This window comes from Ylistrum balloti, unplaced genomic scaffold, assembly GCF_031769215.1.
Source record: "Ylistrum balloti isolate Yb309-2 unplaced genomic scaffold, AGI_CSIRO_Ybal_v1 Utg370028, whole genome shotgun sequence".
Taxonomy (NCBI): Eukaryota; Metazoa; Mollusca; class Bivalvia; order Pectinida; family Pectinidae; genus Ylistrum; species Ylistrum balloti.
This window is the reverse complement of record NW_026782092.1, coordinates 743,770-770,500: the sequence shown is the minus strand read 5'-3', so window position 1 is coordinate 770,500 and position 26,731 is coordinate 743,770. Positions and strand designations below refer to the sequence as shown.

The following is a 26,731-nucleotide window of genomic DNA, read 5'->3' as shown; positions in this document are numbered from 1 at the left end:
GTTATCAATACAGTTAAAATGTTTCATTTTGATTTGCTGTAAAAATCAATTTTCCTCTGTGTTAAATGTGAAGTCTAATGATTTTATGCTGTGTTGTAAGAATACATTGTACAGTAAATAACAGTACAAATATGTTCAATAGCTTACCAGGTACCAACTGATCTCAGACAAAATGGGCATATATATCACACATCTTTAAAGGGACATTCCTTGGTTAGAATGGTAGAATTTATTTTTCATGCTGCCTATCAGTGATGATACAAGTTTTATGTATGAACACTGTACTTTATAGACTGAGTTAAGAATTTCAGATGTTTTGTAATTTATAATTTTGAATAAGTTTTCAGTTGAAATTTTTCTTTAATAAGTAAAACTGTAAATACCAAAAATGAAATAAGTACAGAGTGTATACAAATTATAAGATACACAAATGTACTTTTGTGAGAGTACCCAATAACCTTGATTCTGGAAAAGCTAGGGACATCACCTGTTATCTTGCCATGTTTATTAGATTTTAGAAGAAAATCCCTGTAGACATGCGTGCATGCTATCAATGAGCATTATTTATCAGTCTGCTGTCAACAGACTTATTACAATACACATGTTTAATATTAAAATTTCATGAGCAGACAGGGATCAGAATCTTTGTGATAAACAGAGGATACCAATGGAAAGAGACAGTTTTGTATACAATAACATTTTTAATATGTTTCTGACAGTTTTTTAACTGTTATATACAAACCTAATTTGAATTCTCTATCAAAGACTTCAAAAGTTTAATCAATGTATGCATTGAGTAGATCAATATACAGTTGAAACTTGTTGTCTCAAAATCACTTGAGTCGAAATTCTGCTTGAGTCGAAATGATTTCCAAGTCCCTATTTTTTTCCTTCTTTATCTTTGTAATTTAAGTTCAGATGACTCAAATTTCATTGAGTTGAAACTTCAATTGAGTCAAAGTGATTTTTCAGTCAAAATATTTTATGTCAAAACATTGGCACATTTTCAGACGAAATCAGTCAATACGTACACAGAGAGTAGAAAGTCACCTGTGCATAACACATGGCTAATTACCGCATATCAGTCCATCGTACACAAATCAATATCTGGAAGCTACAACATTTTTGTAGCATATCAAAAGCAAATTTTAATCTAGTTTTCTTTTCAATCTGCAAAATATATGATCTCTATGTGCTTGGTCAGTAAGGTTAATGTACATGTGTGTGGGACACAATGACACAATTACAAATATATTTGATGGTTGTTAGTTACTCTTTTGTTGTTTTGATGAATAAACATGAAGATGAGTATATGCCAACTTTTTGAAATTTTCATGAGAGAAATTTTACAAGCTCAAAAAGGCATAAATGAAATCTGTGTATATATACCCTTCAGTAAAGAAATAACACTTGTAAATGGCATCCTGTAGGTTGTTGATTTAAATGAACTTGTTGAAAATAGCAAAATTAGGGGTCCTAATTTGGGAGTCTCCCTCGTAAATAAGGAAGGTTAAAATATTTGTAAATATGTAAAGGAGAACACCAAAGATTAAAGTCAAAACTGGAAACAAAACGAAATCAATGGGAAGCAGAAAACCTCTACATTTTTATGAAATTGACATGTTGCAAGGTAGATAATTTCTACGTGTGAGATAAAAAACTACTAGATCTTTCACTATATTGATAATATTAGATACATTAATGTTATGGCAATAACATTATATCTTAGACAAGTAACAATTATGGAAAACCATCTGCTTGTAAGCTAGTATTCTCAATTTAAAATCATACACATTGGTTTGTGTTTTCACTTTTTTGTGGGTTTTTTCAGATTTCTAATGACTATTTTAAGACAAGGACATAGTCATTAAAATCCCTCACTCGTGTTCATTGTAAAATATATACATTTAAAGGGGCAACAAGGAAAACTGGAAAAGATATTAGCCAATCAGGTCATCGCAGCCTCATTAAACATGTATAGAATTTGCAGATAATTAAACTTTAACAAGGGATTAAGGTAACCAGTGTACCAACTAAGTTTTATAAAAATCTGACCAGTTCTTTAAAAGATATCACGAAAATAGCAGCATCTGAGAGTGATTAAAGAAATCATTCAATCAGGTCACAGCAGCTTCATTAAACATGCACTGAACTTTGTTAGGTGGGGAATAAAGTATTTAGTATTTGAAACCAGTAACATATATATACATTTGACATTCTAATTCTTGTCTAGAAGACTATACCAAAGACACGGCAGAGGAACTTAGACAACATACAGGTACAAAGAAAGGTCTGAAAAACAGTTACAAAAACAGGCCTGGGAAATTTAGAAATTATCTATCAATGAACAAACCCTAGCATCAACTCCGTGGAAGTTGTAAGACCAATCAATGTCAAATTTGAACTCTTCACTTTTCTGCTTATCTGTAAGAGCACAGCTTTAACTGAAAACAATTACTTGAATGTATATCATAATGGAATTCATCTGCAATGCAAAGTTACGGTTATTTGGAATTCACTCTTGGAAAAATGTATTGAACCAAGTTATGTTTTTGGCACTGAACATATCACTTCTTATTATCAATTAGTATTATATAAGTAAGTCTCAAACTTTATATAACTTTTTTTTTAAATCTATAAAATATAAATCAAACAACTATACAATGCACATGTCAAATGAATGGATGGCCATTATCAAACAAGACAAGCAAAGCAAACAATGGATGTACTTCATGAATAAACCATACAGTAGCAATATATGCAAATGATGAACTTTAAAGTGTTTGTGCAGGGTACATAATAGCATATAATTATCCTGAGGGTTCATAAACAGCCTTAAATCATTTGTGTATTTGTCTCTATATAGAACATGTATTTGAGCCTACATTTTACTACCCCCTATTTTTTAATAATATATGCAAATATTACGTGCCTTGTTAAATATCAAATAGTTGTCGCATGCCAAGATCTTCTTCACACTCTGATACTTAAAGTACTACAGTCCACTATATTTTTCCTGTATATATGAAAACAATAACATTAAAGCTAATCAGATATATTTATCAAAGGCTACCTACCTTTTGACACTAAAGCATGTAAACAAACTAGTGCCGTCCATACTATCTGATACCATTTGCAAATAAAGGTGTTGTATATAGAAGTTTTCGTCATAATGCGATATAATCACAGTTCTCAAAACACTGGTATGTGTATATACTGCTTGTATATACTGACAAAAAGCATGAAATATAAACTTACCAAATATTCATTATTGTAACGTCAAATCCAGAAATACTTTCACGTTTACATTTTCCTTATTCCATTATCTGGGTTAGATGTACGTTTTCGTCTCAATCATCTAGAATAAACAACAGAAAATGTAATATATCTGTAGTTCCCCTAGCACATTGTCCTCTCGTCAGTTTACCTACTGTGGCATGTCACCTATTTGATATGCAAATTATATCCACGCCGTCTCTATTGGACACACCTGATCCAGAAAAGTAATTTCCGGTTTAAAGATTTATTTTCATTCTCCATATGTTAAGTATAAGTTGTATAAGTAACTAGAAGTGAAATAGCTGAGATTAGAAATATATTGCGATGTGAACATACTTGAATTTGAATGTCAATATTAGACTTGTTTCGTGATCAAACTTGAGAGGGTCTTCGTTGCTACCCAGTGGCAGCCATTTTTCAACAAGTACCCAAGGGAGACAAATTGCAGACTGTAAATCTGGAGTGACTTCCCCTTCAAAATGTCACTTCCTACATAAACACGTGTGAAATTGACACATTCTACACAATACGTAAGTTTAATGGGCTGAATAATTACGCTTTTGTAAATGATCTGATGTTTTCTACCGTTAATCTGTGAGAAAATTTGTAAAAGAGACTTCTCAGTTGAAAAATTTAAACGTTCTGTGCAAACAAAACTTTCAAGACAATATTCAAGACGAATCGGGTAAACAACGATAAAATGTTTAAGACTAGAAAGATAGAAATTATCAGCCTAGTTCATCGCTTTGTAGCTGTTCCTCTGAAATATTTATTACGGCATATTTCATACCTGGAAAAAATTACACAAATCTTTGTGTAGTGGTACTATATATAAAATCCCAAAGAAAACGGTCATAACTATTGATCCGCTAAATTGTTTGTAGTACATTAAAACATAACATTTGAATATCAAAACCAAATTCAGTTCATGCCCGGTCAATACTGGATTTGTTATTTTGTTCCCATTATTTGCACCATCCGTAAAAGTAACTGGATTCTGTCTAATCTGGATACTATAATTTTGATTATGTTCATTTTACTGTAAAATCGTGAATATTTGCGTGGAAATTATTTTCGTTGCTTTCATTGACACTCACAGTTCACGAATTTGATATGTCCATGAACTGTTAAAATAAGTTGAAGTACATTTTTTGAGCTATATTTCTTTTTGAAACAAAAAAAGATCCCCCCCAAAATGAAAGACTACAACAGTTTCAGATTTCTCAAAGTGTATAACCTTTCTGTTGTATCGTCATGACTATGGAATTGAAAACTTACAGTAGAGCGTTTATAGAATAATTGCACTTTGTTGCTACAATAACTTTCTGTTTTTTTAAACTTGTTACATTTATGCAAATTTAGCTGTCCATTTTAATTTCCACCATCTTTATGTAAACCTGGTCAATATAGTTAATCACCATTGCTATATTTAGCCAATGATTTGGTTTGAACAGTTTATTACTTACTGATGTTAACGTCTGTTGTAACATCATTTTATGACCATTTTCCCCCAGATTCAGGAAATGATTTATTAGCAACATTATGGAAGGACTTGACAAAGAACACTTGGAAAAGGAGTTTGGTCCGTTCCTGAACCCTGAAGCCAAACTGGATGTTAAGGGTATTGCCATAGAGTACTTCCTAGGACTCAGTGGTGGAAAAGAAGGATGTTTATTTGTAGGCAACAGTGACAAATTTCTGGAGGGGATTGTTTCTCTTCTCAAAGACAACACCAAAGACATTGTTGAAAAGAGTTACAAGACTTTGATCAACCTAACAAACCTGGAAACAGCATCTAATCATCTTTTATCTTTGCCTTCCTACCCCAACTTGGCTGCTGAATTTGTTAAAGAGATGCTGGATCCAGAGTTTGAAATGGCAGATTATGTTTGTCAATTAGTTTCTAATGTGACTAGAACTGAAAACTGTGCTCTGAAGGTTGCTTCAGTATTGCTTCACACTGATCAAGGTGTTCCCAATCTGGTAAATGTTCTTTGCAGTACCAAACACAATCCAAAAGCTAACCTTCATCACTTGGCAACAGTGCTTGGCAACCTGACCCAGATTCGTGAAATCAGGTCAAAGGTCATGGCTGAAGATCAGTTTGTCGTTCAGAGACTTCTACCTTTTATCGAGTTCAAGGATTCAAAAACACGTCGCCATGGGATCATAGCTTGTTTAAAGAATTGCTGCTTTGATGTTGGTATGAACATTTGAATTGTTTATTCAATATATGTATTGATCAAGGTTACAGTGAAACCTGCTTAATCCAGCACAAGATTTTACTCAGATTAGGCAGGATACCAGAATACACATATTTTGATTTGATGTAACCCTTTGGTAGTTATTGTAAATAGGGTTACAGCTGGCAAGCATATAATGTTGGGTTCAATAAGATGTCAGAATACTTATGATCTAGATTAGACAGGTTAATCTGAACGTTAATGCATATACAAGTGTAGTTAGTGAGATCTGTGTAAATACAAGACTATCAAGGCCAAGCTCCTTTCACAAAAATCAAGACGGCATTCAGGAATGCTAAAACTTAACCTCTTTTATTGATCACCTTTATTGTATGCATGATTCATATTGCTATTTTTATTATCTAAACCTAGTTTTTAATGAAAAAAATATATCCTGTTGAAGTGGTTATCAGAATAATTTGCAAAGATCTATGATTTTCAGATTGCCATGAATGGTTGTTAAGTGATACTGTTGACCTGTTGCCACGGTTACTGCTTCCTCTGGCTGGTCCAGAGGAGTTTGATGACGATGACAATGAAAAGCTACCAGATGACCTACAGTACTTGCCCCCAGACAAAATACGTGAGCCTGACCCAGAAATCAGGAAGATGCTCATTGAGACAATCTTCAAGGTAGATTGATGAGTCTGTTAAAAGAACATTTTAATTTCCGAGTTCACGTCATAAACCTCTGGGCCCCTTTTATTTATTATTCCGCCAAGCTAGACTATGATTTATGAAACAGGGATAGACTTACTAATCTTGTTTTGCCAGACCTTTGCAAAGACCTCTGAAACCAGTATTAATATAGGTCTCCCACAGTAATTTGAAAATACATAATTTTGTTGATGAAGGAGCTGCTTAATTTGTAAGTAAGAATTCTATACATCATGTCTTTTTGTATTATTTGTATATTAATGTTTTTCATTATATTGCAATTAAATGTTATGACTTGATAATATTCTCATATGAATGTTTGTAGTTTACAGCTTCGTGATAATGTTTTGCCATCAACTTTTGTTACATACTAATATATTTATATAAATATCATATTACATACTACTTGTAGCTTAAAAAATTTGAAACTAGGCTCCGTCTTGGAAAATCATTAATTTTGGTATGTCAACAATCTGATAGAATTAGTAAAAGTAAATTTATTGACTAATATTTTTAAAAACAAAAAGAATAAATGAAATACATGTATTCACAAAAAAGTATTTTTTTTGGAAAAAAAAATGCAAAAATTGAGCTCCATGAAATATGAAGTTAAAGTATACTGAATGGTTTTAAATGGAAACAAAGAAGTTTTTTTTATTAAAATCTTCATTTAAATATGTAAATATCTTCATTAAGCTTTTTGCTTATTTAAAATCAAAAGCACAAAAAATGTTAAGAGTGATGAAAGAAAAAATGGTAAAAGTTCTCTGAAATTTTTTTAACATACTTAACATCTTTTAACTGTTACAGTTATGTGCAACAAAGAATGGTCGGCATTTTGTGAAGGAGAAAAACACTTACATCATTATGCGTGAATATCACAAATGGGAGGAGCATGAAGCCAACTTCCACGCTTTGATGAACTTGATTGACTTATTGATTGCGGATGAGCCAGAGCCTGGTATGGAGAACCTTGACACTCTAGAAATACCGCAGGATATTGAGGAAAAATTTTTGAAACAGGACAAACAGCGGGAAGAAATGGAGACAACTGACCAAACATAGTTCATGGTCAGGCTCTGAAGATGCTTTTTCTACATGAAACCACATCATGGCATACTGCCCCAAAAGACTATTCCTTTGCTCTTCTACACAACAGTAGTTGAAATGAGACAGACAATGGAAAGAAATGGAGATTTGTTCATTGACGATAACAGTTGTTGATGAATAAAGGCATTAGCTCATGAATGACGTGATCCTCCTGCAGGCCCCGATAAAAGGACATCTCACAATCAATATATGTCATAACATTAAATAGCTCTACACCCTTCTGACATTTTTTCTGCTTTCCACTGCCGGTATACCTGGTTCATTACACCACATTTTTTGTTTCAAGTGAACTTTACTGTGATGTTGTCCAATGTTGCATTAAATTTTGAGAAAATATATGAAATCAACAATGATGTATAGATGTCATTTATAAATTCATAAATGCCAGTGGGAGTTCATGTATAAACTGCAGTAACGGGCATGAAATTCTAATGAAACTTTGTAAATTTAAAAAAAATCAGTTCATGGATATTAGTTGATCGACAGCAAGTAAAGAACATGTTTTAATAGATGTTTACTGGAGTATTTACTTCACCTGTACGTAGGGCAAGTGAGCTTAATACTGGAGTATTTACCTCACTTGTCCGTAGGGCAAGTGAGCTTAATACTGGAGTATTTACCTCGCCTGTATGTAGGGCAAGTGAGCTTATGCTATTGAATTACAACCATGTTCTATCGGTTCCTACCAACTTATCAAGTTTTTATTAAACAACTTATTCTCATTAACTTTGGTCTTGATATATTCCATTAGCATCCAGAGACGGATGACCTCTACCCGCTGTCAAGGCCACAGAGGTCAAGTATGTTAAATTTGAAAAACAACTACTTCTGAACAACCAGAAGGTTTTTTGTTAAGATACCAGGCTATCAGCATACATATTAATTCATGGGAAGGCCTTTAACCACAAAGTCACAATCTTTACACAACTTTAAATAATCAAATGTCCTGGGTCTGTGTTATATAGAGTCTGGGAAATAAGATGTATTCAGAATGGGATGTAAAGAGGGGAGTATCATGGATAAAGTCATTTGACAAAGTCTTATTTCACATCCGAAAGGGTTTTAAGTACTAAATTTGACTTGTTTAAATGTAAATGTTTTTGGAGTTGTAAAATTCCTATATTTTTAAGTCTGTTAGATTTCATTGTTGATCTTCACATTAGTGTTGCATCTATTGTGCTACTAAATAGGACATATTTCTTATGTTATGGAATAATAAAATAATCAAAGACAATTAAAAGATTTCCTGTCTTTTACTGAGATAATTTGGCACTATCATCATTATACCATCAGTCACAAAAATAATTTCTAGTCAACATTGTATAGCTTGAACAATTTTTGAAAAAAAAGAAACAAAAAACAAAATATTGTCCAAACTGTCACAGTAAGAATGTTTTCTTTTTTTTTTTTTTTGTATTCCACTGACAGCTTACTAGCCCTGGGCTAGGGGAGTACCAATCCACCTGTGTATTAGTACCTAATGAAAGGCTCAAAACCAATCTATCACAGATAGACCTGTATATATCACATCAATGTTGCTTTCCCTTCAGAACTTCACAGTTATTAGCAAATAGATGTGCAATAACACTTTTATCTTGATGGAAACTGCTCATTCCTGGCCTCAGTTCACAAGTTTTTTCTCCAGCGACATAATGTCTACTATGTGCTTTTTAAGACACAGTATACGTCTTGAAGTCAGAGCTGTCAGTTGTAAATGACAAGTTGAAAAAAAGATCAACATTTGGTCACATAGGAGTAGTATCACTGCAGTGTCTCCAAATACTATATGGTATTTCCAGCTGAATTTCCCTTTAACCTGTTAAACAAGATTCATTTCCTCCGTAAACCATATGGTCCAGTTACTTGTTCTGATAATTCTTGTCTTTCAGATTAAAAAATTCATTCTGTAGAATTTGACCTTGACTCTGAAAGTTTTATTTGGCTTTCTGTCACGTGATTGGTGGCCAAGCTGCTTCTAGCTCAAAATGATTTGACTGGGGTATCCACTGGCTGAAGGCATCAAATAGATCTGTAAAAGGAGAATCAAAACTGGTCACTGTGTGTACAGATAAATTTTCCAATATTACATATACAAGGACCACTTATGGTTTTCACAGACAGGTTGTCCAGACGTACAGTGTACATATAGTGTTTACAAATACAGATGACTTACAGGTAGACAGATGGTCTGTATACTCATTACTTACAGGTAGACAGATTGACTGTAGAATCATTACTTACAGGTAGACAGATTGACTGTAGAATCATTACTTACAGGTAGACAGATTGACTGTAGAATCATTACTTACAGGTAGACAGATTGACTGTAGAATCATTACTTACAGGTAGACAGATTGACTGTATACTCATTACTTACAGGTAGACAGATGGTCTGTATACTCATTACTTACAGGTAGACAGATGGACTGTAGAATCATTACATACAGGTAGACAGATTGACTGTATACTCAATACTTACAGGTAGACAGATTGACTGTATACTCATTACTTACAAGTAGACAGCCTTTATACTCATTACTTACAGGTAGACAGATGGACTGTAGAATCATTACTTACAGGTAGACAGATTGACTGTAGAATCATTACTTACAGGTAGACAGATTGACTGTAGAATCATTACTTACAGGTAGACAGATTGACTGTATACTCAATACTTACAGAGATGGTCATATGGTCTGTATACTCATTACTTACAGGTAGACAGATGGTATACTCATTACTTACAGGTAGACAGATTGACTGTAGAATCATTACTTACAGGTAGACAGATGGTCGGTATACTCATTACTTACAGGTAGACAGATGGTCTGTATACTCATTACTTACAGGTAGACAGATGGTCTGTATACTCATTACTTACAGGTAGACAGATTGACTGTAGAATCATTACTTACAGGTAGACAGATTGACTGTATACTCAATACTTACAGTTAGACAGATGGTCTGTATACTCATTACTTACAGGTAGACAGATTGACTGTAGAATCATTACTTACAGGTAGACAGATGGACTGTATACTCATTACTTACAGGTAGACAGATGGTCTGTATACTCATTACTTACAGGTAGGCAGATTGACTGTAGAATCATTACTTACAATTAGACAGCCTTTATACTCATTACTTACAGGTAGACAGATTGACTGTAGAATCATTACTTACAGGTAGACAGATTGACTGTAGAATCATTACTTACAGGTAGACAGATTGACTGTATACTCAATACTTACAGTTAGACAGATGGTCTGTATACTCATTACTTACAGGTAGACAGATGGTCTGTATACTCATTACTTACAGGTAGACAGATGGACTGTAGAATCATTACTTACAGGTAGACAGATGGACTGTAGAATCATTACTTACAGGTAGACAGATTGACTGTAGAATCATTACTTACAGGTAGACAGATGGTCTGTATACTCATTACTTACAGGTAGACAGATGGTCTGTATACTCATTACTTACAGGTAGACAGATGGTCTGTATACTCATTACTTACAGGTAGACAGATGGTCTGTATACTCATTACTTACAGGTAGACAGATTGACTGTAGAATCATTACTTACAGGTAGACAGATTGACTGTAGAATCATTACTTACAGGTAGACAGATGGTCTGTATACTCATTACTTACAGGTAGACAGATGGTCTGTATACTCATTACTTACAGGTAGACAGATGGTCTGTATACTCATTACTTACAGGTATACTCATTACTTACAGGTAGACAGATTGACTGTAGAATCATTACTTACAGGTAGGCAGATGGTCTGTATACTCATTACTTACAAGTAGACAGCCTTTATACTCATTACTTACAGGTAGACAGATTGACTGTATACTCATTACTTACAAGTAGACAGATTGACTGTATACTCATTACTTACAGGTAGACAGATTGACTGTAGAAGCATTACTTACAGGTAGACAGATTGACTGTAGAATCATTACTTACAGGTAGGCTGTGCCTTCCATTTGTTGAGAAGCTTCTCCCTGCTGTCGACTCCCTCACCAGCCAGACCCTTCAGGAGGACCTCTGTCCTTGGTTGTAACCTTGCAACATATTGCAGAAAAAAATAATTCTCTATCAAGGATAAAGACCGCATATAAAACTGTATGGAATAATTTGGCATGTGCAGTTACAAGGATTTAAAGCCCCAATATACGTAACATTCACCAAAAATTTAGTGTAAAATCACACATAATTATTGAGATATTCTCTAAGATGTAGTTAGAATTAAGTTATTCAAACAATAGTTACCATGACTTTGTGCATAAAGTATTGATATATGAGCAGTTGAAACTCGCTATTTGTAAACACACCTCCATTTTAAACACGCCGCCATCGAAATTACGATTGTTGCCGAACCACGTCGGAAAGTTCATGACCTGATCTCGCAAGAGTTGAGGTTTCTACTTATAGAGGAAGCACATGCAGATACGTCTACGGTAAGATTTTGTTTACAAACATTGTTTGCGAAGTCTTGTCGTAGACTTGAGGTATTCCTGTGATAAACATTCAGTTCTTGGGAAATTATTAGAAGGAATAATTAGTTTAGAAACGATACGACGCACAATTATAACGTAATAATTCAGAATTGGCCTGATGTATGATTGGAAAAAAAGGAAGCGACTGGTGGACGTCTGTACTGTGTCTGCCATGTTTACACACGCGGCATATGCGCATGCGCAATGTCATCGCTACGAGCGGTAATGTATGAATTATTGTGGGTCCCACATTGTTTATTTTCCGATTTTTTCAATTTTTATTTAAATTGAAAACAGTCAGTTTTATTTTCTTTAATTAAAGGAAAGTATTTGTTTTGTTACATATATTACGGGGTAAATAAGATAAAGTTTGTTTTTTTATAGTGATTTTTATGTATATTGGGGCTTTAAACATTCTGAAAATCAGTAACTTACTTTTTCAATTTTCATAAAACATAAGTAAAAGAAAAAAAAAAGAAATAAAATTGGAAACAATGATGTTGCTGATGTAAATACACTGATACACGGTATAATATGATTGCCCAATGTTCTCTTATCTACTACTTTCTGATAACTAAGACAATATCTGAACACTCACTTTGCCCAGGTCTTGACCATTGTTGATGGAGAAGACAACAGCATAGTAGAGAATTTAGCAAGGCCAGGTATAACTTTGCCCTCCAGTAAGAATCTTGCAAACCATTTGTATTTCTCCAGTGTAAGAGGGTACTCCATTTCTATAGCAGGCAGTGCCCAGGTACAGCGACTAAATGTACTGGTCATATGGCATCTCACTTCACCTTTGCTCTCATCAAATTCTGGTGCTGGGTCATCCAATGGCTTGGAAAATGTGCAATGTGATGGACAGAAGATTGGTAACCACTCTGGCTCCACAGCTACTAGTCCTGGACAGAGGTGATCGGGAAAGGTCAACCAAGGTCATTTGTTTTAATTACTCTATGTTATATCTAAATCACTCGAGTACAATTGTAAATAATACCAAATGGAAGATGACTTTTGATGTAGTGCCTCTGAGAGCTTTTTCTCTAAATACACGTAGTTGACTTGCTTATAAAATATATACCTGGGGTACCATTTATACAGTATACTCCATTTTTGCTTCTGATTTTTTAAGAAGCTGTCTTACCTTTCATATACAACCTGGAAGTTTCCTCTATACGCTGGTACACCAGGTAAGGTGGATTTTGTCTGTATAGCACAGAGGAGGGATGGATAAACAAAGGCTCTTCTAACTCGGCACACTACAACAGACAAATCAGTTCACAGGTCAAATGTCATAGGTCACATAAGATATAGAGAAAGGCCGGATAACCTAGGACTCTTTTTACTCAGCACACTACAACAAGCCAATCAGTTCACAGGTCAAAAAAGGTCATATGTCACAAATAAAGAATAGAAGAGGAATAGAGAGATAAACAACAGCTTTTTTATCGCAGTACACTACTACACTAGTGGAATAGGTCAGAGGTCATAAGTCATCCATGGAGATTCGTTTTTGTTAATTTCATTGGTAATCTTAACCAACAAATTGATACATCATCAAATGTTTAAAGGTAGCAAATATATCTAATGAGCTGTATCTATCCTTCAATCAAAGGTCCATGAAAATGTGTTGTTTTTTTTGTAAAACCATGAAAATTAAGCCACACAAAAAACTACGATTTCACAGTGACAGAACAGAGGAGGGATGGACAAACAACTACTCGTATAACTAAGCACACTATATCATAGGAATCAGTAATTGTGGTCACAGACATCGAGAGAAGTAATTTAAGAACCAACTCGTTTCTAAGGCAGCCATCATTGAATTCAGCTGTTCTGCCATACTGTCAACACAAATACTACTCACCAAATATCAAACCTATTAAAGCTAAATATCCATCTATTGGTCAACGTTCGAACATTCTGACACACTATATCCAGGTATCAATAATCCTGTTGTCCCCATTTTCCTGTCACTATCAAAATTCTACTACTTCCTCATCATCTGTCCATAATTTATCCTCTGCCCTACCGTCCAGCTACCACTAATCATCACTGTCATACCAAAATTAAGCAACCATCATCTAAACCTCAGCAATGCAGAGTTTAACAAATCAATCAGAATTAGATGAAGATTTCCTGATGTCTTGGTCACAACAACTTTTTGACAATATCACCATATTTTATAGCAACAGCAAAGTCTTCCCTAACAAGACTCAAATTTAGTATATTCATCTCATGTGGAATATCTTTCTCAACTGTACCGACCTGATAAGCATATTTTAACTTTTTGGCTTCATCATCAGCTCCTGGTGGTGGGTCTGGGTACTTTCTGAAGGAATAACAAAACCAGGACATCTTTTTAATCTCCAGACAATTAAGACAGTTACTTAAACTTTAAAAGGATTTACCAATAGAGCCAACACCGTTCGTGCTGGTTGGTTGGGTCGTGGGTTCCTTTACTCTTCAGCTGGATACCCGAGAGTATGCAGGGTGAACAGTAGGGAAAACCAAGTCAGGAATATCAATCACAACATTATCAGAGTGAATTCATTACATTTATTACATGTACTAATTGGCAACTAGTTCAGGCCTCTCTGGGCTTCATTAAGGCCTGATAAAGTCCTGAGGCCAAAACTAACATTCCTGACTTTATTAAACTATGAAATATATAAGGTATACAGTAAAATAATTAATCATCATGGAATTTTGATTCTCACTGATTTTTGTCAGTAGTTGTAATCAACAAATTCATGTGTCCACAAATAAATCAGCACCACACAAAACAGTTTTTAGGAAAAGGATTTTGCACTATACAGTAAATACATTATCTTGAATGAAAGGGCTAGCAAAATAATAAAGTTTCTGTGTCATGTATCATCAAAACTCACATAAATTGAAATTAAACTTATAACACTTTCAATCACATAACACAAAAATTTATATTTGTACACTTTTTAAGTAAAAACGTGGAGGACAGCAGGCCAGGCCGAGTTTAAAATAAACAAAATATTTTCATATCTCAGGACAATATCACTTTGATGCAAAAAGTAATCAACTACTTTTACAGTAAAATCATTAATTTTGGTGGGTTATTATTTTTGTTGAATTCATGGTTACTCTTAATCTATCATAAGTCTTCAAAATGATAACCACAAAAAAATTAGACACCAACTTAATACAGGTAGATTTATAGGATATATCTATGAAATTAATTGGAAATGAAAATAAATATTTTGTAAAACCATACAATTTGAAAACGACAAAAATAACATGATTTACTATTCATAAAGAATATTGAAAATCAGTGTTTTGTCACCTATGCTGTGTTGTACATTTTCTTACCTGGCTACATGGTCACCAAGACCAGCCAAGATAATTTGTCTCAGGAGTTTGGACTGAAGGTCATTAGGAGGGTCAAGTTTCGGATCAACACAAAGGTTGGCATCTGGTATCACAGTGTTTACTGTTATGAAAAGAAACAAAAACACTTTAGAAATATTTTTCTCAAAATGTGCAGAATGTTTAAAGAAGATTTTCAAATCTTTGTTGGAAAATCCTATGAAACAGAAGTACACCTGTACTAACTTAAATCTCCTCTAGTCTTACCTAACCCTGTTGTGCTACAAGATCGTGGAGTTGTCATTTCAACAAATTTCAAAATTAATGTCCTTGACTTTACATCAAGAAATTAGCATTTCTGCTTAAAGTTAAAGTGTCCAACACATGTAATTAGGGTGGGTTTCTGTACCTGAGTTTGTAAGTTGTACACGGAGTTTCCGGACTTCCTTCATAGCCTTAAAGCGTATCCCATGTTTCTGACAGAACTCTGGAGTACAGCCCTGGTACTCACATGACCCCACCGCCTTTAGCAGCACTGTCAAATCGCCTAGCAACAGTGAATGACCCTAGAAAACAGTAGTAAAAGGTACATGATATTGTTGTGACTCTAGTCTGTATCAGTTGTCTCCCATTCAACATTCAACAAATATACCGATGGTACAACCACTGCAAAATAATTTCTGTTCAAATCAAAACTTTTATCTATCATCAACAATGGAGGTTTCAAGGGTGAGTATGAATTATTCATATACAATGTACTGTACTATCTCGTCATGAACAACAATCAAGTGAATCCTATCAATAGTCATAAAAAATTGTTATTTTTTAAGAATCTATGAGACAGTTTTATACCAGAAAATTAAAATGGATGAGGCTCAAGGGGTCAACACATTACATCTGACTCAAAGACAAGGGATAAGCTTATTACAGAACAATAGTACATATACAACATTGGTAATGCTACTGAACATTAATAGATATGGAAGGGCTTATTATCACACTAATTATTTGATAAATGCTGTACTTCACCAGACAGCATGTGATGAGCACAGCAAGTCGCAGCAGACCTGACTAAATCATAAGTGACAAGACATGAGATGTAAAGTAAAGGTTATAAGGGGGAAAGCTTCATGAGATGACTATAGACAAGTGTTAACTTACAGTGCCAGCCCACATCTTCTGAATCTGCTTTAAGTGATGTAATCTCTTCTTAAATTCATCTTTCTGAAATAAAAGACAATTGAAATCTGAAAGGATTACCTTGAAACCTACATATACGAATAAAAACCTCAATACATAATAATAAATATTTACATAATTTAAACATTTTTTTGGCATTTTTTTTCTTTTTGTATACAGTATACATGTATATGATTTTGAACTGAGACACTTAAAAGCACAAAAATTTAATTTAAACTTCTTTTCCAGATTTGTGAATATTACACATGTATATTTAATTTGTGAATGTATTTAGATATACTCCCAGTTTTTTTCATAGCGTCACATCCTGATCTCTTCAGTATAAATCTATGTCATTCGTTTATCTTTTCTTTGTTGTTTCTCAATACATGACAAGAAAGACTGCTTTATCAAGTATCAATTGCCATTTTTAAAATCATGATTTAAAACACCATAATGCTATGTCATATTTTGCATGCAATCAAGAACTTTAAGCAAGATATTGACTATGTGAGTCTACACTACAGTGATCAGTCTCTTTGCTAATAGCCATAGATCTTGCAGATAATGATGTTTCTAAACGTCTGTCATTATTTTACTTTTAGTATGATAAACTAATCAGCATTCTTATATGGAGTAATATTTTCTGCTTACTGTTGTATCTACTATCTATCTCAACTTGTCTGCATAAAAACACTCACTTAGTGTACAGTTGGTCAAGCACACAGATGGACACCTTAAACACTGTTTTAATCTAATTACACACCACAACTGCTGTTCACAGCGTATTAAAGACTAGTTCTATACATTTGTACATTCTCCATTGTCAATTACCACAATACATTGGTTACAGTGGTGAAATTTAGCACATGAGAACATCTGAATCCCAATGTTTTAGTTTCAACATTCAACAGAACAGATTCGCGTGTTAGATCTCTAAACAGGTTCTTAAAATAATTGTATTGACAGTTGATTGTCTTCAGTTTCTCTGAAATAAAACCATTCCTTGTCACTGTTTTTTTCATAAAGTAAAAAGATATAAAGTTTTAAAAATGAAGATTCACCTCTCCTGATTCATCTGGTGGCTGATGCAGCTCCACAAAGATTTCAGCTACCGACAATGCAGCGACCATGGCCACCACGTACGGGAGGAGGTCGTGTTGGTGTCCTAGGGATAACATTTTGGAGAACCGTGGAGACACTGGGAAGTGGGCCATGGCCCTACCAAGGGGTGTGATCTGACTTGGTTCCACCTTACTTTTATATTGGGATTTAGGGCGTGACACAGGTGCTGTTAGAGCTCCTAATGAGACCAGCAATCTCTCTGCAGCCTGAAATAGACAAGCAAACAATTTTTCTTGGAATATTTTTCTCAAAACACATCATGTTATGTCCTATAAATTTCTGAAATTTTTTTTTTTTATAAAAATCAACTTGAAATATTGACATCTAAGAAAATTGTATAATGATTTTGCTGTGTGCTCTGACTTCTTGTCTCACTATTTAGAGAAATTTCATACCTTGATTTGTTCCACATCGGGTTGTGTTGGGTAAGGGAAGTTCATCACTTTATCTATGTTCATGTCCTGTAAAGAGAACAATGGTCACTGATAGCTTCATAACAAACTAACACAAAATTCAACAGCAGCTAAATATTTCCATTAGTTTCATGGATAATATATATAATTGTGTATTGAAAATGGAAAAATCACCTTCATCTGTAAGACAAGGTCATCCACAGGCCGTCTGGTTATTTCAGCTGGGGAAAACTTCTCAAAGTCATGTGTAAACACTGCAGTGGAGTACAATCTGAAAACATTTTTACAGATTTATTGATTAAAATTTTATAAATTAAATCATAGTGTCAAATTTAAACGTATGTTTTTTTTGTTGCTTTTTTTTCAGTTGATTAATCAGTATGTGTCACTTTCAGATTTAATGATATACATCACATACCTGTAACAATGGCCAGGCCCAGTTCGTCCTGCTCGCCCTGCTCTCTGGTTGGCTGAGGCACTGGATGTCCAAGTTATTCGGAACGTTGACACACCTGTTACTTTGTCGTAGAATTTCGTCTTTACCTGGAATTTATTTCAAAGTTATGACACTGCAATTGATTTTGTATATAAAAGTACTAAAATTAGCACATTTCAATATAATTATCTGACATGAGTGTAGCCTCTTATGATAATGCTAAACAAAATCATAAGTACATTGCAATTTTCTATTACTGTGTATGAAAATATATAATTTATTCAAAGAAATCTTTCCATATTGTCCTTTACCAATATCAAAAGATGCGATATTTTTGCTTCAAAATTGATGTTTTCACTTTTTCTGTTATCAATTTACAAATTCATAATAAATGAAATGTCATTTACTGTATTCTCTGGATTATAAGCCGCACTACTTTTGCTCATGGCTTATATACCGGTGTGGCTTATATATTGATCAAAAATAAGATTTGCAGAATGAAAAAACAACAGGAAGTGTACCAGTACACGACTACGAGGCGGTACTAAGATCTTTTTACAAATACCTACCCATCAAGTGTTTATAATTTAAAACATATTGTCCAGTACCATCATTTGCAATCATATACAGAATAATTTGATATTTGAAATAAAAATAACATTCTCGTGGATTTCATTAATCATTCTTCAGGACTTTACTTGTTACTTTGAAGCCACAATGGAAGTTTACATATTTGGATCCTGGGTTTGATAGTTCATTGAGTTATACCGGTAGGTCAAATTCTAGAACAATCGCCACGCTTATTTACAATATAAATGGCTTCATGTAATTTACAAGAAGAAATAATATGGAACTATAAGTATGTGATCAGCATGCAAGGGCCTTCATTAATTTCTAACAGTATAGACACCGATGGAGAGACTGCTTAGTAAACCGTATGTAACGTCAGGCCCATAGCTCTTTTTGTAGACAATCTGTGAAGGCCTCCAAGCCAAATGAGTTAAATATTTGCAATTTTATATTTTTTTGAATACATCAATAAAATACATGGATTATCAGTGTATAATTCATTTGCAAACTTGATCAAATGCTTCATCGACGATCTTGATAAATTGCCCAACATTGTCTGTTATATCAGCAAACTTTGGTCAACATTATGGTTACCAAAGAAAGGGTGTGGCTTGTATTCAGGTGTAGCTTATATGTGGGTCAAATTGTTAAAAACAAATGTTAAAAAACTGGCTCTGTGGCTTATATACTGGTGCGATTTATAACCAGAAAATACCGTAATTTAAGGATTTGATTTAATTCTTGAAAAATGACTGTAACATCTATCATTTTGGAGAGATAAGATCCAAATTTAGTTACATTCAATTTGAAATAAAAACTCTTCATAATCTATCAATAACAACAACAAAAATGACAAAAGTAACCTGAATGTACTCTCAATAAAATGTGTTTAAATAGATGGAAACAGTAAGTCTAACCTTGCCTGTGTCTACCACATATTTGATGTTAGGAATGGTGAGGGATGTCTCTGCTACGTTGGTTGCCACAACACATAAACGGTAACCATCTGGAGGTGGAGCAAACACCTGTCAATCAAACAGATAACCAATAACATTATAAGAAAGCCAATACATATGATGTAACTTTAAAATGAAGACAGCATGGTTTAGGATTGTCTGTCTAAAGAAAATACGAGGTAAAAAAAAAGGCAGAAAAACTCACCCTTCTTTATCAAAAGACAGAATGGAGTCAATTTAAGTCTGATGACACAGATAAGACATACCTTTGCCTGTTTATCAGAAGACAACATGGAGTAGAGTGGCAGTACATACATAGGGTCAGAACATCCACCATCATCCTGTCAATGATAAATCAACACATACGATAACCTTAACACATTCCAGCTTATTTAAGTACACCTGTATGCGTTTTAGTAGAGTAAATTGAACACTGCATGAGAAAGGACAGTTGTATGCCAAAAGAAAGACCTAGTTGACGGTCTTGTCTATACAGTGCATAATGTGTGTATGTAGGTAATGAAGTTTACATATAATTGATATTAGAACAATGTTGTTTAACTGATGTCTTTGTTTATACATGTATACCTTAGCTACCTTCCAACTTGTATCAGAAAATGTGTGATAATTAGCCCTCTGTACTTACTACAGGATAAATACAGGGAGTGAGAAAAAAAGAGTAATATAGGTACTTAGTACAACTAAGCCAGTTACTACTTTAAAACGGCATCAAAGTAAAATAACTTTTTAAATGATTTTTGTTATTATTGCATATATATGTCAAGTGTATCACTTTATGAACAAAACAAAATGATGTCCTGTTAAGGAAGGATACTGTAACTTAAAAAAAAAACAAGGTATAAAAATTTAAATGTTTAAAGTCATTTATCTCAAAGTTAAGCAGAACAGGAAAATAATGGCAATGAAATATGATTTTTCACAGTTATAGCAGAGAGACTTATCAGTAACAGAAATAAATTGCTATGAGATCTGTCTAGGCTTCCCTGAATATATACATCCTGGTCATTTTTCATGTAAAACTCTCTACATAGCTCAGTCATCTTCTTCACCATGTTCTTCCTACCTCTATTAAATTATCCTCGTCACTCTCATCTGAACCTTCCTCAAACTCTGCCTCAGAGTCACTGCCTCCTTCTCGCTCTTGTTCCTCATCAGCTGGCTCCACTGAATAACTGTAGAAAAAGACAGAGAGAACAAAAACCTATAAGTCATGTTGACAGGATTAGTAATGAACTTATTCAAGTCATGTCATTGAATATTTTTAACTGTTCAAGATAATTCAATATCATGAAATGATCCTACGCATGAATCATTATAGCAGAAAAATTGCAGAAGGATAGACAGACGAGAAGTAAGATCAATGACCAACAGAGGAACAAAAGACAACAGAAGTAATACTGAAGTATTAACGCACTATCCTGGACAGGAAAGCTTATCACAGTTTAATATTCATACCGAGAGCTTTCATTTTCACTTACTTGTCAAGACTGATCCTGGGTAGATTTTTTTTCTCTGGAGATTCTGTTCTTTTACTCTTCTTTTTACTGAGCATCTTGTCTTCCTGCTTTTTACCGCCTAAATTTATTCAAAACAATCAAAAATTCAAATTCAAGACTTAAGTTTTGTTGAAACTAACCATCTTCAAAGATGGCAATTATATACATTATGTGTATGTTTTTTGACATTTGAGAAAATTGCAGTATAACGCAGCTTACATATATTCATAATAACTATAAAATCTAAGTCTGAATGTCGTGTACCTGTCATTTAGATGGCATTCATAGTGAAAATAAAACGTCTTAATTTTAAAAGTTCATATCTACTTTTAAATTAAAAAATAATCTGTTTTCTATAAAAGATTAATCTTTGATCATGTTTTATAGTATTTACTGATAGAACTTCCTGAAAATCAGAATCATCGGAGTGATTGAAGCAAAGCTACGAGATGTGTTGTCTGTGTCAATATTTGTCATATGATCTATGATGTATCAATAGTCATATGAGTGAAACCTTGATTTAAAAGGAAAACAGAATGTAAATGTAACTGTGTGTATGTCACTATCATACATACATTGTAATATTTAATAACAATGATGGAAATTGTATGTAATTTCTGACAGAAGAGGAATCAGGATCCTTATTTGTGAGTAAATGTTTTAATATTCTGATTATCAAAAGTACTTTGATGAAAAAGTACTTTGATGACGTTGCACTGAGTGACTGACCTTGGGTAGCTGGAAAGGTCTGTCTGAGTTTGCGACACAAGGTGTTCACTTCCTGTTGACCAGTGACAAAAACCAGGATACCTCCTTCAGGTAACTTACGATGAACCTTGCAAACCTGTAAGGAAAAGTGGGCACTTAAATTTAACTTTTCTGAATTTCTGAAATGTAATAATGATAAATAAAATACAACATGTACCATAGAGTCAGATTAAGTGAAAAGTGAAAATGTTACTAATTTTGAAAGCCTTGGGGGAACAAATATTAAACTTCAAGAAATATTTCACAAAGTTTCAAATAAAATGAAAATTAATCTAAGATACTTTTATTGCATAACTTAAAGGAGTTATATTTTGACAGATTTTCAAGTTATAAAAATTATCTTCTGATACATCTCCCTTGTTTTGTTTTGCATTTCTGTTAATACATGTAATTAACATTCCAGCCCAGCTGTATGTTTACATTTAATCAATCTAAAATGCACAACAAACTCACCTTTTTGTATGCCTCATTAAGATATGTATTATCCAATGGAGTTCTCTTGTTAAAATGTATGGTAACAGGAAACTGCCGAGAGTCCACCTGCAAAAGTCAACCAAGGTCAATGACATAGATTGGAATGCAGAATGATTTTATAAACACGAAGTGTCTACAGGTAGGAATATGTAAAAAGATTATGAAAAATCTTCTTTCTTCATGTCAATATTTTATTGTCAATTATTTATTTGATAACAAAAATGTGAAAAAGTTATGTACCTTCACCACAGGGGGAGTCACTCTAAAAAGTCTGCTATTTTCAGTGAAGTCTTCAACTCGCAAAGTTGCTGACATTACAATCAATTTCAAGGGAGATCCTTTCTGAAAAAAATGAATATGTTTAAAACCTCAAAGTCACTCAAACATTTCTACGGTGCACAAAATGTTTGAAATTTTTTACAAAGTTCACAACATCTGAAACAGTATTAATTCACTGTTAGAGTTTCTTCTGAAAGCAATATGCAAAATATATTTAAGAAACATTTGAAGATTTTTAAAAACAAACAACTATACCTTGTGTCTGAGAGGCACTATCCTTGACAAGAGACCAATCAGTATATCAGTGTACACACTACGTTCATGTGCTTCGTCTATAATTACAACACTATACTTCATCAGCAGGAAATCCTGCCAAGAAACAATTGAAGAGTCTCATCAAATATCATAACATAGTAACAATCTGATGAAAATTCAAACAGATTTATACTATATATGTTTCCTACTATGTGTATGTGAAAACAGAAGTAATAAGTTTTATTTTCAAGAATTTAAATTTTTTCTTGATATGTTAAGATAATATCATGAACTTTTTAATAAACTTTATTTAACAACATTTGCAAAACAAGATTCAAGCTTAATATATTTATCACTTTTGCTGGCCCGAATGCAGAGGTCTTTTATACCAACCTTTTGAACCTCTTTAAGAAGCACACCATCTGTCATAAACTTTATCCTAGTCTTTGGAGTGACATTTCCTTCATAACGGATTTGATAGGAAACTTCACTGTTAAACAGAAAAGAATATAAAAACTTTCATTCATATTTTGATAGTGCTAAATGTTCATATTTCTATTCTATGCCAAACAGATATTAACATTTCACCTGAAGAAATTAAATCATGATATTTCACCTCCAATAAACCAAGGTGTCAATCATACAATTGTGACTCAGTCAGGGGGTGGTCAGAAGGACAATGAAAATAGCAGGGAACATTTACCAGGTTCAGGAGAGTGTGATATTACCTGATAGACAGGTTCAGGAGAGTGTGATATTACCTGGTAGACAGGTTGGTGAGAGTGTGATATTACCTGGTAGACAGGTTCATGAGAGTGTGATATTACCTGGTAGACAGGTTCAGGAGAGTGTGATATTACCTGGTAGACAGATTGGTGAGAGTGTGATATTACCTGGTAGACAGGTTCAGGAGAGTGTGATATTACCTGATAGACAGGTTCAGGAGAGTGTGATATTTCCTGGTAGACAGGTTCATGAGAGTGTGATATTACCTGGTAGACAGGTTCATTTCCTTGCCAACTCTGTGAGCCATACTTATAGCTGCCACTCTACGTGGTTCTGTTACTCCGATGATGCCATCACTACTATAAATATACCAAGAAGGAACTTGGGTCATTAAAAGAATATAAATGTTCTACCTGAAAGCTGAAACTACATGTACATTAAATAGGCATGTTCTTTGTAGCTACTTAATCATTCTTAAAACCACTATCACAGATATGGAACTTTTTTACCAGACAGTAAATCTTAAGTAATTTGTATAAGAATGTGGATGTGACTCGTATTAGGGTATCTTACCACTGAATACACGACATTTTGTGTACTTACTGGGCATATCCAGCCTCGTACAGGAACTGAGGAACCTGAGTTGTCTTTCCTGACCCTGTTTCGCCACAAATTATTGTTACAGGATTATCATTAATGGCCTCCATCACTATTTGCTCCTCTGCCAAAATAGGTAGTTTTAATCTTGCTTCCTGAAATACCGATAACGAATTGTTCAAGAATGAATCTGGATAAAACAAAGATTATTAAAGACACAATGGTGTATTTATCATACTTGTCAACCATGGTAATACTTATTTATGATTCATGATCAGTAGAAAATGCTATCTCCATTATACTTGTTTTTCCTCTCTTTTCATTATGTTTGTGTACCATTTCAAACATAGGAATTTCATTGTAAGAAAAATGTTTAACAAACTGATAAACATAATAGGTTAAAAAAAGTAACTTTACCTGGATGTCTTTATCCCTGATGACTGGAATATTTACTGCAGGTTTGCTACTTTCTTTGTCTCCTTTTTCTTTATCCATTTTTACCTTTTTTTCAGTCATACTTTTATCATTCTTTACACTGTCTTTTTCCTTTTCTCCTGTCTCACATTTTTCATGGATGCTTGTTTTAGATTCATCATTAACACCTTCATCACTTATCTTTGAATCTGCTTCAGCTTCTTCTTGCTCTTCGTCTGTTGACATATCTGATGTGTCTATAGAACTCTCTGAAGCGTCACTGTCATCCCCTTCAGCATCACAGTTGTCTCCCCCTCGGTTATGTTTGGTCTTTTTATTGCTTCCAGCCACAAAATTGATTTTGGAGTCAGCTGCTAATTTTTTTTGTTGGGTTTCTGTTTCTCTGATTCCATGAAAGAAAAACGTTTAATTTGAAACTCAACTACCAAACTACCAAAAACTGTATCTTAACTGAGCATCGCTATTGTTCCGTGAAGCTTTAATGATCTTTGAGAAATATACCCTCCCACACCTAACCCCCCCCCACAAGACTAAAAATGGATATATATGCCACCCTTTGGAACTTCAATGAGAAATAAAATAGGTATTTAATTTTTATCGTGCACAATATGAAACATTCTTAATATTTATGTTCATAGTACTAAATTTCTAGTACCAAGTGATCTGGATATAGGATCAGTAACACCCTGTAAGATGTTTTAAGAGCATATATATTATTATCATCAGTCATATCATACCTTTTTAAATGTCCAGACTGCATTGCAGCAACTCCAACAAAATGCTGCATTTCCTCTGGTTTTGCTTGCACTTTTGCTAGAGATTCCAATATGGCAGCCCTCTAGAATAAGATGTTTAAATGCTCTTTTTATATTCAATGTTTATTTCTTTGACCAAACTTTCATAACATTTCAGGATTTGATCCTAACAGAACCAATTAATAAGCATTATTCCTGTAAATCAAACTTTTAAGATATTTACATATTCTATGGCACAAAACATGACAACAGTACACTGTTTCAGTTCAATTAAAATTCAATGGTAGAAAATCCTTAAAGAACAGGTTTAAATCCATCAATATAGACTGTATGTTACCTTGGCTTTCTTTTCTTTTTGCTGTAGCACATTTTTAAGTTGTTTTCTTTCTTTCTTGCTGAGTCGTTTCACTATATGGATAGTTTCTTTTGTAGTTTTTGACTTCCTCTTTTCTGATGGCAGGACCAACATGTTGTCTCCATCATTGTCACTGTCCTCTCCTAAGACATCTTTGTCGAGCTTGATCTAGAATTGAGGAAAAAGTAATTGTTAATCACTATAGCTAGAGACTGAACCTGAGGAAAAATGTATAAACTTGTTGTTTGTTTGTCAGCCATGTGCTTATTACCTCATTTAAAGCTAGGACCATTTTTTGAGGGTGAGCCTCCTTGCAGACACTAAGTATTGATGTGATTTTTAATCTGTTGAACTCGGATACTCAAAGATTCAAAGAAGGGACATAACTACTCTTTGATTACTATAACTCCTATATATATTTGGCATCTTTATTATATACATATAATTATCTATAATTCAATATTTAATCCTATACATGTATTCCTCTTATAACGTGTCTCAGTGTACGGTGTTTGTAGCACATTGCAGATTACATTGTATCTAAATGAGTACCCACTTTTTTCTCAGCCGATCTGTCAATGACAGTATCGTTTTGTTCCCTTGCTTTCCAATTGAACGCCCTTTTCTTTTTGCCCATCCTCAGTGTTTCACTTTGCTAAATGAAATTTTGCGTATTCAAGCCTTTTCTACATGTAAATCCAGATCCACATGGTGTGCCTAACAACATCTCCAGCACCATGGGGG

The 26,731-nt window shown here is 33.8% G+C and overlaps 3 protein-coding genes across 3 annotated transcripts in view; 1 reads left to right on the top strand and 2 right to left on the bottom strand.

Annotated features, from left to right (window-relative positions):
• LOC132548849 (coiled-coil domain-containing protein 74A-like) overlaps positions 1-3,285 on the bottom strand; it is a 28,472-nt gene extending 25,187 nt beyond the window's left edge. Inside the window, exon 1 of the mRNA XM_060212744.1 lies at positions 3,259-3,285. The gene's annotated coding sequence lies outside the window, so the exon portion shown is untranslated. The remainder of the gene's footprint in view (positions 1-3,258) is intronic.
• Positions 3,286-3,752: 467 nt separating this feature from the next.
• On the top strand, positions 3,753-8,523 carry LOC132548796 (protein HGH1 homolog). Its single transcript, XM_060212689.1, has 4 exons — positions 3,753-3,809; positions 4,794-5,482; positions 5,965-6,155; positions 6,990-8,523. The coding sequence occupies exons 2-4, from the start codon at positions 4,822-4,824 to the stop codon at positions 7,242-7,244; spliced, it is 1,107 nt and encodes a 368-aa protein (XP_060068672.1). The 5' UTR covers positions 3,753-3,809; positions 4,794-4,821; the 3' UTR covers positions 7,245-8,523.
• On the bottom strand, positions 8,524-26,675 carry LOC132548793 (probable ATP-dependent RNA helicase DHX37). The gene is made up of 27 exons (XM_060212688.1): positions 26,544-26,675; positions 25,970-26,155; positions 25,615-25,715; positions 24,860-25,259; positions 24,449-24,597; positions 24,112-24,204; positions 23,513-23,609; positions 23,120-23,233; positions 22,826-22,927; positions 22,565-22,651; positions 22,073-22,187; positions 21,326-21,422; positions 20,911-21,019; positions 20,093-20,167; positions 19,788-19,895; positions 18,283-18,407; positions 18,039-18,135; positions 17,847-17,912; positions 17,391-17,657; positions 16,309-16,371; positions 15,557-15,713; positions 15,151-15,271; positions 14,074-14,137; positions 12,950-13,064; positions 12,401-12,707; positions 11,270-11,367; positions 8,524-9,318 (listed from the first exon to the last, which is right to left on the bottom strand). Exons 1-27 carry the CDS (start codon positions 26,622-26,624, stop codon positions 9,239-9,241), a joined length of 3,474 nt encoding a protein of 1,157 aa, XP_060068671.1. The 5' UTR covers positions 26,625-26,675; the 3' UTR covers positions 8,524-9,238.
• Positions 26,676-26,731: the final 56 nt, after the last annotated feature.

What these genes read in the sequence shown, in the direction of transcription:
- LOC132548796 (XM_060212689.1), top strand. Translation starts at nt 4,822, where the DNA reads ATGGAAGGACTTGACAAAGAACACTTGGAAAAGGAGTTTGGTCCGTTC. An exon ending in GAATTGCTGCTTTGATGTTG is followed by an intron (nt 5,483 to 5,964) that starts GTATGAACATTT and finishes TATGATTTTCAG; the next exon opens with ATTGCCATGAATGGTTGTTA. An exon ending in TCATTGAGACAATCTTCAAG is followed by an intron (nt 6,156 to 6,989) that starts GTAGATTGATGA and finishes TAACTGTTACAG; the next exon opens with TTATGTGCAACAAAGAATGG.
- LOC132548793 (XM_060212688.1), bottom strand. Translation starts at nt 26,624, where the DNA reads ATGGGCAAAAAGAAAAGGGCGTTCAATTGGAAAGCAAGGGAACAAAAC. An exon ending in CAGTCTGGACATTTAAAAAG is followed by an intron (nt 25,260 to 25,614) that starts GTATGATATGAC and finishes TCATGGAATCAG; the next exon opens with AGAAACAGAAACCCAACAAA. An exon ending in TGACTCCCCCTGTGGTGAAG is followed by an intron (nt 22,652 to 22,825) that starts GTACATAACTTT and finishes TGACTTTTGCAG; the next exon opens with GTGGACTCTCGGCAGTTTCC.